This window comes from Leiobunum rupestre, chromosome 5 (assembly GCF_980474605.1).
Source record: "Leiobunum rupestre chromosome 5, qqLeiRupe1.1.hap1, whole genome shotgun sequence".
Lineage (NCBI taxonomy): Eukaryota > Metazoa > Arthropoda > Arachnida > Opiliones > Sclerosomatidae > Leiobunum > Leiobunum rupestre.
In genome coordinates this window covers 33649747-33668644 of record NC_143388.1, presented here as the reverse complement: position 1 = coordinate 33668644, position 18898 = coordinate 33649747, and the positions used below count along the sequence as shown (strand labels likewise).

The following is an 18898-nucleotide window of genomic DNA, read 5'->3' as shown; positions in this document are numbered from 1 at the left end:
TTGGTGAAGAAAGGATGTAGTAAGAAAAAATGCACGAGGAAGGCATAGACGTATTACGTTATTTATGGTATTAGTGTTAAATCATCCTAATTGAATATCTAATAATAATTTGACACTATTGACATTTGGTATCCCTACCTTTAAAACAAGTTCTAAAGCTTAATTTAAATATAAAAAATCCAATTAAGTAATTCTTCAGCTAAGGCCTGGTTTAAGGACACTAGCTATTGACCACCCATTATCACCCCCTCTCGCCACCTTGGCGCCAATGAAAGCAACAGGAAATCTAGAAAAACCACCTGACTCCGTTTATTGCATCACCAAAATCAACCGTAGCATGTTTGGAACTTTGGATAACGGGAGAGGAAAGAGCCCCAAACATCACCCCCCGTCGTTAAAAACTGTACTCCCTCTATAACCGTCCGATATGTCCCAGGAAATGTTTTAGACTAGTCACCCAAAGACGAAAGAGAAAAAGGAATAAAGGATTACCAAGTCCGATAAAGCGTCTATAGCCTACCCAACAGAGTGAGATCATCCCCAGCGAATCAGAAACTTGGTTACAGTTTCACGTCACCCGAAACCCGTAACTAATACACTCAAGCTAAGGCTTCAGGTATCCAACATTTCCGCCCTCCTCAAATATAAGGATAACAAAACCAAATGGCGGAAGAAAATTTAGACACAATGGAAATCGGAATCTGTCAGAAACAGAGGATAAACAAAAGAACAAACCAAGAGACATTATATGTAGATGACGTCAGAATTTGTTTTGTCGGAAAAAATTATTTCGCCCTGCACCATGTTTTTTACTGGAACGTCTTTTTATTAACAACGGGAGCCTGCAAAGGCCCATTGTTCAAATGAAATGAATAACATTTCAATTATAGTAAAATAAATTGTATACTTCTCTTAATATATATCACAATAGTTTTGGTTTTCAAAATAACGTTTATTGCAAATTTACATTTTTGTACTAAGTATGACCAGTTTTGTGCGTTTTGTAACATGGTTGTTATTACGTTAAAAAGTTCACGTGTTTGATGTTAATTTTTCTGAATCTCTACCAAACTGTAGTTCTTGCACTTTGGGCAAGTTGTAATGTCCATCAAATAGATTATATTGGGATGTGTTGGACATGGACGAAGTTTCCTCCCTTCTCTGACTGTGCCACAGACTTTGCAAAGAAGACGTGCCACTGGTCTCCCACAAACGCATCCCTCTTGAATTTCTGGCGAAGGAGTTCGAAGTGGCTGAGAGAAAATTTGGTTATTTAGAATATTTAACCTGAAACATTCCACAAAAAATTACCATTATGTATTTAAAAATCTTTCGTTAAAAGTATTAAAACTGGGGAAGAACGGGTACGTTAGTAGACTGCTTCCAAAAACCAAAGCTGAAACTGAAATTTATCGCCCACGTTCTTCACCCTACGTCTCTGGGTTAGGGGGGTGGGAGGGGTAATCGAAAATAAATGTTAGAGAAGGGGAAGAAATATTTAAAAAGAAGTCCTGGGTCAAAGGTAACGTATCGAACAAAAAAAAGGGGGAGGGGGAGTTAAATCCTATATTGTTGACGTTTTTTTTTTTGTGGAGTAAAGGTTGCTTTTTATTATGAAAGCACCACCTTCGATGCAAAATCATGCAATATCGCTGTAAAATATTTTAATGTCCCGCGCTCTGAAACTACGCTGCAGCTGAGCAGACGACATCTTAGTGGGAATTTTAAATGGATGTAAACTCTTGAAGTTCGGTACTTACTAATGAATTGAAAGCCATAAAATTTTAAAAATGACTACAGGTTGTCAACCAAAATGAATATATTTTAATTTATGTTTTGTTTCTTAGTGCTAATCTTTTAGGCCTAGTCCTAAAAATATCATTGTAAATGTTTTTATTCCTTTCAGTGTCGAGTAATGCTTATTCGGAAAGAAAATTTGCAGCGTTAAGGAAAAGACTAGATCAACTTGGTTACATGCAAACATTGGGAATAGAGTCATTGCCTTTAGTAGAAAGACTTTTCAGTGATTTGGTACAAACAATAGACAGTTTGCGAACTATCAAAAAGGATACTTTACAACTACAAAAGGTATGTTGAGATGATCAGATGTTCACCAAGACATTGAACTACCCGTAGAAACTTGTCTTTTAGAATTGCAGTCTCTTCGAAAGCTCAGTTGAACCGTACAAACTAGAAAATGGACGTTTAGTAACTGAAAACAATAAAATAAAGCATCAGGTTATTATAGAGAAAGAAAAATTTGAGTCCTTATTCAGAGGTATTCAATATTTTTAAAATAAAATCTAATTATTGTAAGTAAAAATGTTTATTTTTCAATTTTTAGAGCAAAAGATTATTAACAGAAAACTAGATCAAGAAAACTCTGACCTTAGGTTTCTTAATTCTCAGTATTTGTTAAAAGTTAAGACCTTGGAGAATGAATCCAGAGAAAAATCTGAGAAGATTTTGGAACTTCAAGAAAAGAATCTTCAGGCTGTTATCCAAACTCCAGGTGGTAAAAAACAGCCAATTCCTTTTAGAAGACAAAGACTGGAAATTTCTTCTCCACCTCCTTCTTTGGCTCAACCATCAACATTACCCCAAATTCAGCATCAAAGCAAAGATGTCTATGTCGCTGATATTTTGAGAGCTGCAGACAGCAGCATTACAAAACTTCGTGAACAATTAGATACTTTGAATAAAGACAATGACTCTTTACGTGAAGAGAACGATGTGTACAAAAATCAAGTCAATGTTCGCGATATGGAAATCAAGAGATTGTCAAAGTTACTAGAGCATGGACGTCCTATAGAGGCAGTTGTAGCAAAAGAAATAGAAAACAACAAAGATGAATTGATTTTACACTTAAGAATGCAGCTTTCCCAACTAGAAAGTCAAAATGATAAGCTGATAGATGAGATTCGATCAATGCCACAAAAAGCTGAAAAAGAAAAAATTTCTTCCATTAACACAGCCAAACCTTCCAAAGTTTCTAGTAAAGATAAAGTAAGTAAGATTAATCATCATTATCAATCATTAGGGATACACCGATATGGGTATAGCCCTATATCGGCTATTCATGGCTGATAATATCAGACGATATATCAGCCAATATTAACTAAGTTATCTATCATAACAGTAGTGTATATGATAAAATCATTGTCACACCATTTTATTTGAATTTTTCATGAAAAAAAGTTTGCAAGAGCATATCCGAATGTTTCTTTTCATTTTACTTGATACATATTTTTTCTATCACGAATCGAATATCGTTTTTTTTTATTTGTTTACACTCTTAACTGCCTGTCTAAAAAAAGGTATGATCTAGCTTCTGAAGTCTGGCGTATGTGGTGCGGGCAATCAATTAAAATATTATCTTAAGTTAATCAATAATTTATTAATTTTCTTATTTTTAAAGGTTTTTCTGAAAATATTTTTCTAATACCGGTATTGGCTGATACTGGTATTAGGAAAAAAAGGCCGATATAGAGGTTACCAATATATCTGTGCATCCCTATCAATCTTAATGTATTCAATTGTAATATTCATGTAAATATTTTTGTTAAAGAGGATTGAAGAAGAACTCTGGGATCAACTGAAAAACTGTAAGAAGTCACTGTCAGTTGGTGAACTGGTAAAGAGTTTTTATCTTAATTGGTTTTTTTGGTATGTTCTTCAGTTTTTTTTTCTTTCAGGAAAATGACAAGCTAAAGCAACTAGTTAAAGAGTTGAAAATAAATATCTCAACTTCAGATAATCAAACTGCAAAAATGGAGAGCTTAGTTTTGGAAATCAACAAGGATAAGGAAGCTTTAGCGAATAAAGTTAAAGAATTGACCAATAATGGTTGGCATTTTTACAATTTTTTACATTTCTTACTCTGGATTTTTTATAACTCGAGATTATATTCTAGAAAAGGAACTTTTGCTAGAAATAGATAGACTTAGCCGCAAACAAAGTCATAGTTCTCCAGATAATTCCCAATCTGACACTGTAGATTCGCTCATGGCATATATAACTCAACTAGAGACTCAACGTGACCAATACAAGGAAGAAAGTAGAGCTTTATTGAAGTTACTTCAAAGTTCACGTGGAAAAGTACGAGAGTTTTCTTCACTGTTTTAGAACTAGTTGGAAAAATTAATATTTTACAGGAATCAAGTGAAACAGCACCTAAAGTTGATGATGCTATGTTGAAGCTATTAGACGAAGAACGCAACTTTTACAAAAAGCAGTATCATGAATTATTAGAGGACTCAATGTCTAAAGAACGACGTAGGGCTCCCAGTGGTTGCGTTAGCACCGTTGACAAGAGTGTTTCTGCTACTGAGCAGGAAATAGATGATGGTAAAGAAGACCGTGAAAACTACGTCAAATTGATGGAAATTAAAATCCAACAGCTTCAAGGAAACGTACATATACTGTCACAAGAGAAAGAAGAGCTTCTGGAACAGTTGAAACATGTAAATTGCAACTGAATTTAAATTAGTTAAAATTTAATTTATTTCCTTGTTAGTCCAATGAACAAATAGTTAATCTTCAAAATGAGATGGCTCAAATGCAATTGATTGAAGACACAAGAGGACCACGATCGACTGTCGAACAAGACAATGCGATTGACCAGTTATCCAAAGAAAATGACCAACTGAGTGATCAAATTCAAATTCTTGAAGCGGAAAATGCTTCCTTGCAAGACAAAATTACCTTACTAGAGAGTCAGTTGCGTAAAGTATGTTTAATTTTATTTCAATGGAAATTTCATGTTAAGTTATTAAATATTTTATATTTTTACAGAGTAATGATGTTATTGTTAGTCAAAAATCTCCATCCACTGCCAATAACTTGATAGCCGAACTTACAATGGAACGAAATAAAGCTTTGACAGAAGTTGAGCAGTTAAAGATACAAAATAGCTCATTAGTACAAGAATACCAACGAGTTCAAGCAACTCTACTCAATGAAAAAGCACAGCTACAAAGAAAAGTTCACGAAATGGAAGAGATTCGTATACCCACTGATAAGGATGATTCTATACAAGTAGTCGGAGAAAAGCCTAAAGGAAGGCTATCAAGTGTTGAAACGGAAGTTGTTGGTTTAACATACAAAGTTAAAAAGAATGAAAATGAAATAGCAATGCTGAGGCATCAAGTCGAAGAAGGTGAAAGAAATGTTGAACGTCTTCGGCATCAAATAAAAGAAAAAGACGCCCAAGTTAAGCTAGCCGAAGCGAATTACAAGATGCAGCATTCGAAAATTGATCAGCTACAAAGTGTAGTTGACCAACAAGCTTTGGAAATTAATTCTTTACAGACTCTGTTAAAGACATTTGAAACTGAGAGACAGCAGATCAATTCTGGGCAGTTAATGCAAGAATATGAAGTTGTTGGACTTCAGCGTCATTTGCAACAACAAGAAGCTGAGGCGCAAACTATGCATGCCACATTTTCGAACATGGAAAGCTATGTTGAGTAAGTTTTTCACTTTTGTTACAAAAACTTATATCTTGATACTTTAGACTGGTTGGCTGCATAATGAGAATGTTTAAACCAACTTGTTTTTTAAAAGGAACATCCAAGTGGAATTAAAAGACAAGGAATTAGTTGCTACAAAATTGAAGCAACAACTTGAGGAGAAGAACGCCCAATTAAATAAACTAGAGGATGAGTTAGACGCAGCAGCTCGGGAGAACAAACGTTTATTGTCGGATTTGACCACAGTCACGGTGGAACATGAGAGAGTGGGACAAGACTTGACCACTGTCACAAGTGACAAAATATTGCTGCAACGGCAGATTCAGGAATATGTTACAGAAGTCAAAAGAATACAAGAACTACTGGCTATCAAGGAACGGGAAAGAGAGGACATCATAGAACAGTATCAACATCTCTCCCAACAAAATAGTTTGCTAGAAAATCAGAATAAAGAACTGGAAGCTCAAAATTCATCAGTATCCCATGTCCTAGTCACTAAAGACACTGAGCTGAGGCAGTGCCAGGAAACAATAAACGTGTTGGATAGTGAATTACAAGTGGTAAGTTTAATTGTCTGTCATTTATTAATAATAATAACATTAGTTACGTTTTAGCACTTAGAAGCCCAACAAAACTACCAACAACAACTGACTGATTTGAACTCCTCGGTTCATGAACTTGAAAATGAACTACAACATGCCCGAGATGAAACATCATGTTTAAGGGAGGAACTGGAAGCAACGAGGGATGTGTGTAAATCACTAGACGAAACAAATCACCATATAGCTAAGCAGTTATATACGGGCGAATCTGATAAGGATTTGGTATGTTTCAATGTAGTTTTATCCTGATATTTTTTTAAAGCTATTTATTTGTCTTTAGCTATCAAAACGATTATTAGAACTACAGGAGGAAATGATATCATTGAGAGAGCATTTGACTGTTTCGCGAACATCCGTTGGCCATTTGGAATCGTTAATGATTAACCACAGAGAGAAAGAATTTCGTCAAGAATTGACGAGGCAAGAAGTGGTAGCCGAAGTGGAACACTTAAGGAATCGCCTAAAAGAAACTGAGGAAAGAATGTAAGGAATTATTTCACTACTTAAAGAAATATTTACTCAAATTACGTAACTTTAGGGAAAATCAATGTAGGGAAATGGTTAACTACAAAACTCAAGTAAAGAAATTGGAAATGGACATCGAAAGAACAAAACGACAGTTGACTAATGAAAAATTTGAAAAGTAAAGAGTATTTAATTTTTATTTTGTAATACATATATATTAAACATTTGTTTATCTAGGGAAAGAGTAAGCCAAGAAATAAGACGAATAAGGCAACAGCGTACGTTGGAGTCAGAAACTATCGTTCCAATATCATCTATAATTACAAGCTCGTCAACTAACGTGCCTCCAAGGCTTTCTGTTTCAAAAGAAACTAATAAAACTGCAGTGAAAACTGTATTCTCAACTACACCAGTTGCAAACAGATTAGCGGCTGCATTTGGAGAAAAGTATGTTGGGTAATTTTTATAGACGTGATATTAGAAAATATTCAGATGTTGGACAAAAATTGTTGATGCTTATCATAAGCAACTTGTTTTGGCAACAACCTTACACCACGTATGATGGTGAGCCACAGTGGCGTCGCTAGGGTCTTTTAGGCGGTGCTTGAGCCACCTGTAAATTTTCTGAAGCGCCACCTAAAATTTCCGAAAAGCGCCTCCTAAAATTCCCAATTTTTCCAATTCACTTGTTGGAAAGTTTCTTCGAACTTTAAAATGGGCATCAAAAATTTTATTTTTCCTGGTCGGCCTCAATGTTTCAACTTTACAAACCTTTTTGGGAGCTCCCCCCTCCCCCATATCACTCACTAATAATTAATATTAATATTAGTTTTCATTTTTAATACTAGTTTTTGTTGTTGTTCTGCTATTATTATTTTTAAAGTAACAAAAGTGCATTCTTTGTATGTGGTTGAGCTCCCCTGAGCGGAGCCGTCCTGATTTAAAAGGACGCGTTTTTCTGTACGCAAACCGATTAATAAGTTCATTCATTCATTCACGCCCCTGACCAGTGCTTATGGCTTAAGCTCCACCAGTTTTGAAATCCTGGTGACGCCACTGGTGAGCCATGGTGAGCCGCTCTAAAAGAGTTATTTTATACGGGCCTATTACTGAATGTTGACAATAACCTTCCCCTCCCCCTCATTATTTTGAAATAATATTTGCGATTTCTTTTTCATTTATTACTGTATTATCTATTTTCATAGGAGACCTTCCAATGGAAACAGTAGTAATTCTTCCAAGTCAGAGTGAATGTATTATATCAGATTTTAAATCTTTTTAGTGAAATGTCAGGAATGATTATAAATTATATAATTTGCGATGTATTATTTTACTTAAACTACGGTAAATATCAATAAAGACGTTTTTAAATTTTAAATGATAATTTTTTACATTCACAACCAACTTATATCTAAGTTAGCCGTGTTACATATTTGGTCCCCAGAGGTGTCAGCACTTTCGTATTGTTTTTAGATTTAGTTTTCAATTTCAAAAATAATGGCCGACGCAAGAAATTCTCTTATTTCTGGAATAGAAACCTCCGCGGCTTCTGTTTTATGTCGAGCCGTTGAATATGATCGAAATAAAAAGTATCAATCGGCTTTGGTCTGTTATCAAGAAGGAATCCAACTTCTTTTAGATGTGTCCAAAAGTAAGAAATTTAAAATTTGGTTTTGTGAAGCCTTGACCAATCATAAGTTGAGTAGGTGGGTTAATACAGCTGTTAATTTTAGATACAAATGATGATAACAGAAGACGAGATTTAAGATTACGAGTAACACAGTACATTGACAGAGCAGAGAAAGTTAAAGTTCTTCTCCAAAAAGAAAAAGATGGTAATAAAATTGAAATAGTTATGTGTGCCAATAATCTAAACTTTTATTATGTCAATACAGCTGGAACATTTCACGAACAGATGCAAATTGCCTGTGACTCAACAGGGAACAGTTATGAACAACTGTTTAAAAGGTACTTAGACAGCGAAATCACGTTAGTTGAAATTGAAGACCCATATATTAGGAATACCCATCAGATCTACAATTTGCTGCGTTTTTGCGAATTGTTGATAAAATATTGTCCAAATCTACAGAAAATTTGCCTTACAACTGGCTCTGATCCTGTAAGATAATTTAAATTGCTATGAAACTGAATTTTACATTAATAGTTTTTAATCTAGCATCAACAAGAAGCTGATGGTCAAAGGAAAAGGTTAAATCAGTTGTCATCGAGTTTATCAAAACATAATGTTGAATTGTCAATATCTTTCTCTTCAACACTACATGATCGAGAGATCAGGTTAGATAATGGGTGGATTATAAAAGTAGGACGTGGACTGGATTATTTCAAACCAACGGAGCACAATTTTGATATTGGTTTCTGTGATTTAAGTTTTCGTAAATGTCACGAAACCACAATTGATGTTTTTCACGTTAATTATACAAAGAAAATCATGAGCTAATATTGAATATAATGTTTTTAGACCTATTTTTATATGTCACTGTAAATAAATTTTTAATATTTTCATTTAATTTCAAATTGATTTAATTTTTTTTATTAAAGCTTTTTAAATAGTTTAAATTTCATAAACTAGATGGCAATAGCTGTCCGCAAAAGTAGAAAAAAAGTTACTTTAGTTCGTTTTTATCATAAAAGAGGGCGGCATTTCCAACATCGTTATCGAAACGAGCAGACGACGCTTGAACGCAAAAAGAAAAAGCTGTGTTGTTGGGTAAGTCGTGGGACGCGCTGTATTATGGTGTTGAAAAATTAGTGATTTTGTGACTAAAATTGAAGTGACTTCGATTGAAATAGTTTCTAAGGATTACCATAATAATTGGTGAGTCCATTTTTGCTTTTATTTCATTGCGGTTTTGATTTTTGTAGTCAATATAGGAAGACTCGAAGCACGTTCCGCTGAACACATGATAATCCATGGGCTTCTAGCAGTGCTTCGGTTTTTCGGGTAGTTGGCGGTGGATGCGCGGGAGTTCGATTTTCAAACAAGAAATTTGTGGTTGCTAAATAACAAAATGTCTTATCAATCTTCTTGAAGGCGTATCTGATTAAAGTTTCCTGAAGATAGGCAATTGATACTTATCGCGTATCAGTAAAGTAAAAATTACACGTGCTAGCCTAATTTAAGGTCTAAAATTTAACCACGTTTTATAGACTTATTTCCGCGAAATTATTAGGGTTTTTTGACGTTTCGTAAAATAAGAACATTTGATAAAGTAAGCCTCAAAATTCCTAGAATGCGTTGAAGAAATAGGAGGGGCGTGAATGCTATGGGCGAAAACGCAATGTCATAACATACTTGGAAAAACTACCTTCCAAATAAAAAAAAATCATAAACCACCCGCATTTTTGAGCAGAACGGAATCTCGTTAATATTATCTTACAGAAACCATAACGGAACTATATTATACTTATCTAACATTTTATTATATGGTTAAAAAGTACGTGTATTTGAAGCAAAGTTCCTTTTCTTAACCTTGAAATTTTATAAAATTTCCTAGAGTTGTTTATACTGTTATTTCGTTTGCTAACAGTGTACCAACGTATTATCTACAAACCCGTTTGTTCTAGAAAATCTTACATGTATGCAAAGAAAATGATAAATACAACTACGGTATTAATTTTAATTAGTTTAGGTAAATCGGTTTTTTCCTTTAAAGGACTTAAGTTAGGAAGATATGTTTCTTTTATTTTGGCGGGCTTTTGTTTGGAGATAATAATTATTTCGAAGTTAGCCCTACCCCCTAGTATATTAAGTAATTTTCGCTTTAATTAGGGAATTCGTGTAGTGGGTGGTTCCTCCCCTGTAAGGATGTAATGTAACCTCTGACCTGGCCCCCCTACGACGACCCATTGTTGACGCTTCCAAAGTCATTGACATTTAGCTCAATTCCTAATTTCGTCTACTCCGTTACTACTGGTTATTTCGGAATTTTTCGTTCGCCCTAAAGTGAGATTGTTTCAAAAGTGCTCTTGAGAGAGGCCTACTCTTGTATCAAATTTATTTTTTAAGGGAATGTCTACAATGTAGCCGCGTGGAAATGCCTTATGTTTTGTGTTAAGAATTTTCAGCCTCTGTATTTTCTGGAATTTCTCAGTCCACTGCCCTTTTTTTAAATTTATTCTGTATATTTGGTTTATTTGAACTAGGGATACTTATAAGGATTATTGGTTTTATTTTAATTAGTTGTTTATGTTTGTAATCGTCTGTTACATTTTGGATAAATAACATTAACAATAACTTTGCCTTGGGTATATTTAGGCACTAGTGAAAACCGTTAAATATCAGGTGATTAAGTTGTCGACAGAAAGGTCAAGGGAATTTACACTATTTGTTCAGGAAAATTTCCATTTGTTAGTAAAAGTTGGTCAAAGTTCCATAATTTGTTAATAAAAGTCGGGGAAAGTCCAATAATTTGTTAGTAAAAGTCGGGGAAAGTCCAATAATTTGTTAGTAAAAGTCGGGGAAAGTCCAATAATTTGTTAGTAAAAGTCGGGGAAAGTCCAATAATTTGTTAGTAAAAGTCGGGGAAAGTCCAATAATTTGTTAGTAAAAGTCGGGGAAAGTCCAATAATTTGTTAGTAAAAGTCGGGGAAAGTCCAATTATTTGTTAGTAAAAGTCGGGGAAAGTCCCATAATTTGTTAGTAAAAGTCGGGGAAAGTCCCATAATTTGTTAGTAAAAGTCGGGGAAATTTCCATTTGTGGGTAAAAGTCGGGGCAATTTCCATTTGTTGGTAAAAGTCGGGGAAAGTCCCATAATTTGGTAGTAAATGTCGGGGAAATTTCCATTTGTTGGTAAAGTCGGGGCAATTTCCATTTGTTGGTAAAAGTCGGGGCAATTTCCATTTGTTGGTAAAAGTCGGGGCAATTTCCATTTGTTGGTAAAAGTCGGGGCAATTTCCATTTGTTGGTAAAAGTCGGGGCAATTTCCATTTGTTGGTAAAGTCGGGGAAATTTCAAATTGTTGGTAAAAGTCGGGGAAATTTCAAATTGTTGGTAAAAGTCGGGGAAATTTCAAATTGTTGGTAAAATCGTTAAAATTTCAAATGGTTTGTAAAATCGGGGAAATGTACAATTGTTGGCTAAAATCGGGGCAATTTCCATTTGTTGGCAAAAGTCGGGGCAATTTCCATTTGTTGGTTAAAATCGGGGCAATTTCCATTTGTTGGCAAAAGTCGGGGCAATTTCCATTTGTTGGTAAAAGTCGGTTCAATTTCCATTTGTTGGTAAAAATCGGGGCAATTGCCATTTGTTGGTAAAAATCGAGGCAATTTCCATTTGTTGGTAAAATTGAGGCAATTTCCATTTGTTGGTAAAAGTCGGGGAAATTTCAAATTGTTGGTAAAATCGGGAAAATTTCAAATTGTTGGTAAAATCGAGAAAATTTCAAATGGTTAGTAAAATCGGGGAAATGTACAATTGTTGGTTAAAATCGGGGAAATTTACATTTGTTGGTTAAAGTCGGGGAAATTTCCAATTGTTAGTACAAATCCGGGAAATTTATTAGGGTTCAGAAAGTTGGTCTTAAAGCGTAGAAACATACATTAATAAATATTTCGGACTAAAAATTTGCCTTTCTTACTTCTCTTCTATGTAATAATTAAAACCAAATTAGTTTAAATGTCAATCATGAAAGGATTGCTTAAGCTCGCAATTGCACTTGCTATAAGTGTTGTGACAAAATAAGATAAAACCTTAGTTCTTTATCTTAAAACATTAGGTGCTCTTGCACCCAGTGTTGCCAGTTTCTTTGAAATTTCCCGTATTGTGGGAATTTTGGGGGTCCATTTTGGCTCTTTGGGAAAGAGGTAATTTTTTTTCCAAAACGTTGATTTTGTGGGAATTTTCATGTCTGCGGGTATTTATACCATGTTTTTTTTAATTTGACTATCAATAGAAAGCCCGAAATTATCTAGAGCAGTGTATTTTCGTGAATCTTGGTTTTTATAAATAATATAAAGGAGGTGTTTCAATCAATACATAGGCCTAACAAACAAAATGTTTAAACATTGTAATTTCAATAAAATATAATTTTAAAAAGTTAATTTTTCAAATATTTTGAAAATTGGCAACACTGCTTGCACCTTGCAAATCAGGGAAATATTATTAGAAAAACCTGGAGATATCAGGGAAATCGGTTTGCCAATTTAGTTGTATGAACCCTGACCTCAAATTTTAACGTAACTAGCTTCTATTAAAGTTTTATCAAGTTTAATTTAAGATATTTCCAACATAAAATGGGCCTTGAAATATAATTTTTTTTATAAACCCCGAAGATTCTATACGGATGGCATTTTTGCTACGGTCTGTTTCGAATGATCGATTGCAATTTTCTGACGCCTTGTTTGGAATTTTAATTGCCAGAATTAATTAATCATTTTCCTTTACCTCTCTGTTACATGTAATATATATTTGGTTCATCTACGGTGAGGCTCGCATCCTGAACCACTTCCTCAGTGCTTATTTTTTGTTTGTATTTCCTGCTCGTTGTTGTAAGGGAGAGTTTGGTCGAGATGTTGCAAAATTGCTTTATCAGCGCGTAATTTCAAAACGTATTCTTTTCTTTAGGCTTGACTTCCGGAAGATCAAAAAATTATTTTTCTTGTTTTATCATGCTGTGATGAAAGTTTAGGGTTGTTAATTTTCCGGAAAAATAAAATGCGGAAAAATTTCCAGAAAATTTTCCGGAAAATAAAAAATTTAAATATAAATTACTAGTGTTGTAAGTGGGGAAAATTTTCCGGAAAATGACCGAGGCCTCAAACTTATGGAATAATATTTATTGTTATTGGATAGGTTAAGCGACTCCTGATAAACGCGAACGGGGGAACTTGTAGCTGAGTGTAGATTGTAATCATCATCATCAGCTTGGCTAATACCCAAGGTACCACCTTAGGCCTAAGTCATCATGCGACTTTTAAAGCCATTAGTTCAGGTGGCCGGGTTACAATGCGTAGGAGGGTGGTGACAAGCCCTGCATGCCACGCGATCGAGCCAACAGCTCCCTACACTCACTATTACCGTTAATCTCAACAAGTTTTTAGAGAATAAAGCTACGTCTACAAGTTTCCTCTACACGTTTTCAAAATGTAGGCTTAATCTTATGTTATTTATGGTAAAACACAACGAAGAATCACTTCGGGTCAAAAAGGATTTGTAGATTTTCAGTGAATTATCAGTTGCTAATCGTAAATATGATGCCAAAGTAGGTTCAACAACTTGGCTTGGTAATATATAAATCGCATTTTTCAATCTTCAAAACGCGCTAAATGGACGTTTAGTCGCACTCAATGGCGAGCGCGCTCTGAACGAGCAAATTCCTGTCAAAACACTAAATTGGATAATGATGGCTATTATCTTCTCTCTGTTCGTGTCATTCCAAAGGAGGCACGTTAACTTGGTACGACTTACGTAGACCCGTTAGCCTTCCGAGCGAGCTTCCAAGTTAAGTTGACCATTTTGCCATCCGTCGTAGCACCAATTTATTACGTTTGAAAAATTCTTAGCTTTCTCTTTTTATTCCCAGGGGGCGCTGTTCGTTAAACGCGGCGATCTATATATTTTAATCAATTGCTATTTGCCCGTGAAAACGTGATTATTTACATCGACTGGTATGGTCGTTTCGCCCGCCGCTAACGGCCCAATAAATTCCATTTTCCGACATTATGGCTTGTTAAAGTTTTATGGATGATGCTGTTATTTCCAAGGTTGGATTTCTGCAGTTGTGGCCTACTTGAATTTATACGTTTTTCGAAGTGGCTTTTTTACACGCAATACTAAGGGATTTGTGTGTACTAAGATCGCGTACTGTGTTTTAAATTGTCTGACGCCGCCGCTGTTCACGCCGCCATGCCGGCTTTTCCCTTCTTTTCGGCGCGCCGCTGCCGATAGGTTATTTTTTCGGAGCGCCACGCCGCCGCCGACGTTTCTTCGGCGCGACGCCGTACTATTTTCCTATTTTCTAAAAAATTCCAAGGGCTCTTACTATAGAGTAGTTTCAGTTCGTAGCTTTGGCTATGGCCGCCATTTTGTGCGGGATTTTTTCTCTATGGGAAAAATCATAGGTGACGTCGTGTCACGTGATACTGAAATCACTGTATAGTCATTATAATTATTGTTCATTGAATGATTTCTAGCAGAAATTCTATGAAAGAGTATAAAGAAATTAATATATTTAAGTTCCTGGTCTCTCTTGGTGTATTTACTGTATTTGCATTATATTTTTTACATTGTTTATGGGCCTTTTTAATGATTTCGCAGCAGTGGTGGATACAATGTGTCAGAATTTATAGCCCGGTGTACCTAGTAACAAAGACCATACCACCGGAGGCCTATCATCATAGTGCCCTACGCCAGCGTCCCCAAGCCCGGACAGTTGACAAATTCAGAATGGGTAGCAGAATATACTACTGATAAAACTGATTAAATTATCCTTACGCCGCCGCCGTGGAAAATTTGTCACGCCGCCGCTGAACATTTTTACATCGGCGTATGTTCTTAGCCGCCACCGAACCTGACAAAATGCTTCAACCATAAAGGGCCAAAACGCCACGTCGACCTTAAGGTTTAGCAGGGTCAATGATATGTCAATCGATAAAAAAATATCTGATCCTCAATAGCCCAATATTCATTTTGCCACTAGGCGACCCACAAGTTGGTAATTTTTCCATTTAATAATTTTAGTAGATTTTTGACTTCAAATGTACATAATCCTTTTAAATTAAAACCGACTTGGTTGAAAATTATATTTTGAGTTAGTACTGATCATTCTTGAACTACATTTTCAGTTGCAATAAGAAATTTTAATTTTAAGTGAGATTTTAGTCCAATTCGCGGGACCTCATAACCCGCGTACACACTATTGTCATATTAAATTTCGGACCAATTGATATAGGCGCCATCTAACTCCAAAAAAATTACTACCTTATTTCTAAGGCCAGGTAACTCGGAAAATTCAACTTTTCGATAAAATTCCTCTACAAGCAGAAGTAAATGAACCGAAGTTATCGAAATAGCGTTCAGAATCGGAGGGCATTTTCCTTATGAAAATTATGAGAAAATCGAGTCAAATAAAAGCTAATTTCCATCCCCGTCTTTTGACGTGATAAATTGCACTCGGGAATTGTTGGTATAAGCTATTTATATGTATCAAAAATGGTTTCATAAAAACAAAAACGTTTTTTTTCGGCCTAGGAGCGCGCAAAATTTCAAATTCGAGGTAAAAATGTAACTTCATAAGGAAAACGCCTCCAACATGGGGAGTATAGCAGTCTGATAACTTCGGTTTATTTACTTCTGGTACAAGATGATTGAAAGTTGGTTAAAATTTAAATTTAAAATATATTTAATACATTGTGTGTATTTAAATGTCCGTGACATCTTGTTTTGTACTTGATCACAGTTTTTCGGGGAGTTTGGTTTCACGGGATGGTTTAGCTATAAATTTAGTCAAGATAGCATAGCGGCCATAGTTGAAAGTCAATGCGTGGGAATGCCTGATAATACGAGTATTGAGAAGATGATTTCAAATAGAAATAAATAAATAAATAAATAAATACGATTGAACTCCCTGACTTTTGATGGAATAAATTGGAAATTATCTTGAGTTGAAGTGCAGCTTTATGAAATTTTATTTAAATGTACGCGTTTAAGGGGGAAGACTACAGTGGTCATTGTTTACTTTCGCGCTATTTCAAGCTGAACTCTTTTAATTTTGTATTTTAACTTATAAAATTAATATTTAAGTGTATAACAGCCTCTTGTTTAGTGCTTAAAATAATTTTGACAATTTTAAATTAAAAGTAATTAAGTTATTACGTTTTAATTCGGACCCCCGGAACTAAACAAGTTGGGCAATCGCCCAAACTACCCTTTAGTTAGGACCTTATATCTCGTTAACTATTAATATTAGAATTATCAAAATTATTTTAAGCACTAGAGGAAGGTTAAGCCTAATAAGAAAAATATAATTCAATTATGTAATTTTTAAAACAAAAACGTTCAGCTTGAACGAAAAAGAGGCTTTTACTGTATTCTTCCCCCTTAAATTGGCAATTTCCCAAAATAACTAGTTCTTGTAACAGTTTTTTGTACGTACCAAATGTCTTCATTTCTTAGCGATAGAGGTGAAATTACTTCAGCTAATCTTTGGTTAAGCTCCTGATGTTTGTGCGCGCTTAAAATGGATGAGACATAAATTAACGCCCCCGGTGGTCTGAACATGTTTTGACGTGGGAATTAATTAGTGTCTTACCGGTTTGGAAATAATTAGCTGAAATATACGAATAAATTTAAGTTGAAAAATTGCCGTAGTTTTTAGATTAAAAAATATATACAATTTTATAGATGGAAAAGGTTTTATTACTGTTAATTATGTAAAATTTATTTGATAAAAATTGTAAAATTTAATAGTTTAAAAACGATTTATTACTGTTAATTATGTAAAATTTATTTATAATAATTGTAAAATTTAGAGAATCTTAAAAACGATTTATTACTGTTAATTACGTAAAATTTATTTATAAAAATTGTAAAATTTAATAGTTTAAAAACGATTTATTACTCTTAATTATGTAAAATTTATTTATAATAATTGTAAAATTTAGAGAATCTTAAAAACGATTTATTACTGTTAATTACGTAAAATTTATTTATAAAAATTGTAAAATTTAATAGTTTAAAAACGATTTATTACTGTTAATTATGTAAAATTTATTTATAATAATTGTAAAATTTAGAGATTAAAAACGATTTATTACTGTTAATTACGTAAAATTTACTTATAATAATTGTAAAATTTATAGATTTAAATAATATTTTATAATAAATAAATTATGTAAAATTTATTTATAAAAATTGTAGAATTTAATAGTTTAAAAACGATTTATTACTGTTAATTACGTAAAATTAACTTTAAATAAATTATAAAATTTAATAGATTAAAAAGGATGTATTACTGTTAATTATGTAAAATTTACTTTATTAAACTTTTTAAATTTATAGATAAAAACAGTTTTATTATTCTGATAATAAATTACAAAATATTAACAGAAGAAAGCAATTTATAAAATAATAATTATATTATTGTATCAAATTATTTCTTGTATTGATAAAACATTGGAATTCCGGTTTAAAAAAACTTTCTCGTTTTGCATAAACTCAAGGTCAATGATTATTATTTTACTTGGAAATTTTTATATATTTTTTTCCTTTTGAAAGAATCCGCGGGGTCCCCATTCGCACCTCTTTTTTGTGGCAAACTTGGCCTTGTACACCAATAACCTCCATTTTCGTTTTTCACTCTTTGTCGGTCTGCGGGCCTCTTACCGGGGGCCATTGACTGAACAATGCACTCATTAGAGCGCTCTGGTTTTGAATGTGTGTTATTATTTTCGCCGGAGACCGAGGACGGGCCGACGTCTCGGTGTCGGGTTGCGTCATTAGGGTTTTACCTTTGCCACTCCGCCAAGGACGAAATTGACTGCGTTGGATCGCTATCGATACGATCGAAATTTACTGGGGTAAAAACCTTTGCTTTATGCTATTAGATTGTGGGAAAGAAATAACGACTTTTTCGATTGGGGGTTAACGATTTCGACATTTATCGTTTGGGGGTTAACGATTTCGACATTTATCGTTTGGGGGTTAACGATTTCGACATTTATCGTTTGGGGATTAACGAGTTCGACATTTATCGTTTGGGGATTAACGATTTCGACATTTATCGTTTGGGGATTAACGATTTCGACATTTATCGTTTGGGGATTAACGATTTCGACATTTATCGTTTGGAACGATTAGGTTGAAACATTATCGTTGGAACGTTTAGGTTGAAAACTATCTGGTCTATCGATTTGGTTGAAACACGGTCGTTGGCAACGTTTAGGTTGAAAACAATCTGGTCTATCGATTTGGTTGAAACACGGTCGTTGGCAACGTTTAGGTTGAAAACAATCTGGTCTATCGATTTGGTTGAAACACGGTCGTTGGCAACGTTTAGGTTGAAAACAATCTGGTCTATCGATTTGGTTGAAACACTATCGTTTGCAATGGTTAGATTAAAAACTATTAATATATTCATCTTGTTAAAAAATATTATCATTTGCATTTGTTAGTTTGAAACCTAACCTGCTATCTATTCTATTGATTGGGTAATGGGTTAAGTATAATCAACGTTTCGATCGAGTTTAATCAACGTTTCGATCGAGTTTAATCAACGTTTCGATCGAGTTTAATCAACGTTTCGATCGAGTTTAATCAACGTTTCGATCGAGTTTAATCAACGTTTCGATCGAGTTTAATCAACGTTTCTATCGAATTGAAAATCATAATTAATTCAATGAGT

At 34.2% G+C, this 18898-nt stretch overlaps 2 protein-coding genes and 1 long non-coding RNA gene across 6 annotated transcripts; 2 read left to right on the top strand and 1 right to left on the bottom strand.

Annotated features, from left to right (window-relative positions):
- Window positions 1–871: 871 nt before the first annotated feature.
- LOC149944219 (uncharacterized) lies at window positions 872–1507 on the bottom strand. The gene is made up of 2 exons (XR_016480992.1): window positions 1312–1507; window positions 872–1253 (listed from the first exon to the last, which is right to left on the bottom strand). It is a non-coding gene; the product is annotated as an uncharacterized LOC149944219 (long non-coding RNA).
- A 147-nt stretch (window positions 1508–1654) lies between these two features.
- LOC149944218 (uncharacterized) lies at window positions 1655–7916 on the top strand. Of its 2 annotated transcripts, none has more exons than XM_090175245.1 (16): window positions 1655–1800; window positions 1907–2088; window positions 2152–2278; window positions 2345–3006; window positions 3569–3634; window positions 3696–3846; window positions 3914–4098; window positions 4155–4463; window positions 4517–4729; window positions 4795–5468; window positions 5566–6031; window positions 6086–6295; window positions 6354–6556; window positions 6627–6716; window positions 6776–6985; window positions 7744–7916. In XM_090175245.1, the coding sequence occupies exons 1-16, from the start codon at window positions 1791–1793 to the stop codon at window positions 7787–7789; spliced, it is 3804 nt and encodes a 1267-aa protein (XP_090031371.1). In that variant the 5' UTR covers window positions 1655–1790; the 3' UTR covers window positions 7790–7916. The 2 variants fall into 2 exon arrangements, with proteins under 2 accessions (XP_090031371.1, XP_090031369.1); XM_090175243.1 differs by having other exon boundaries at window positions 6612–6716.
- Window positions 7917–7985: 69 nt separating this feature from the next.
- Window positions 7986–9050, top strand: LOC149944217 (MIT domain-containing protein 1-like). 3 transcript variants are annotated; one of them, XM_090175077.1, is made up of 5 exons: window positions 7986–8189; window positions 8272–8373; window positions 8434–8506; window positions 8558–8657; window positions 8715–9050. In XM_090175077.1, exons 1-5 carry the CDS (start codon window positions 8036–8038, stop codon window positions 8994–8996), a joined length of 711 nt encoding a protein of 236 aa, XP_090031203.1. In that variant the 5' UTR covers window positions 7986–8035; the 3' UTR covers window positions 8997–9050. The 3 variants fall into 3 exon arrangements, with proteins under 3 accessions (XP_090031203.1, XP_090031202.1, XP_090031204.1); XM_090175076.1 differs by having other exon boundaries at window positions 8434–8657; window positions 8715–9047; XM_090175078.1 differs by lacking the exon at window positions 8558–8657 and having other exon boundaries at window positions 8715–8885.
- The last annotated feature ends 9848 nt before the right edge of the window (window positions 9051–18898 follow it).

Coding starts and splice junctions, on each gene's coding strand:
- LOC149944218 (XM_090175243.1), top strand. Junction 3,007..3,568: donor AAGTTTCTAGTAAAGATAAA/GTAAGTAAGATT, acceptor TTTTTGTTAAAG/AGGATTGAAGAAGAACTCTG. Junction 4,464..4,516: donor TTCTGGAACAGTTGAAACAT/GTAAATTGCAAC, acceptor TTTCCTTGTTAG/TCCAATGAACAAATAGTTAA.
- LOC149944217 (XM_090175076.1), top strand. CDS start 8,036: ATGGCCGACGCAAGAAATTCTCTTATTTCTGGAATAGAAACCTCCGCG. Junction 8,190..8,271: donor TCTTTTAGATGTGTCCAAAA/GTAAGAAATTTA, acceptor TGTTAATTTTAG/ATACAAATGATGATAACAGA. Junction 8,374..8,433: donor TCTCCAAAAAGAAAAAGATG/GTAATAAAATTG, acceptor ATGTCAATACAG/CTGGAACATTTCACGAACAG.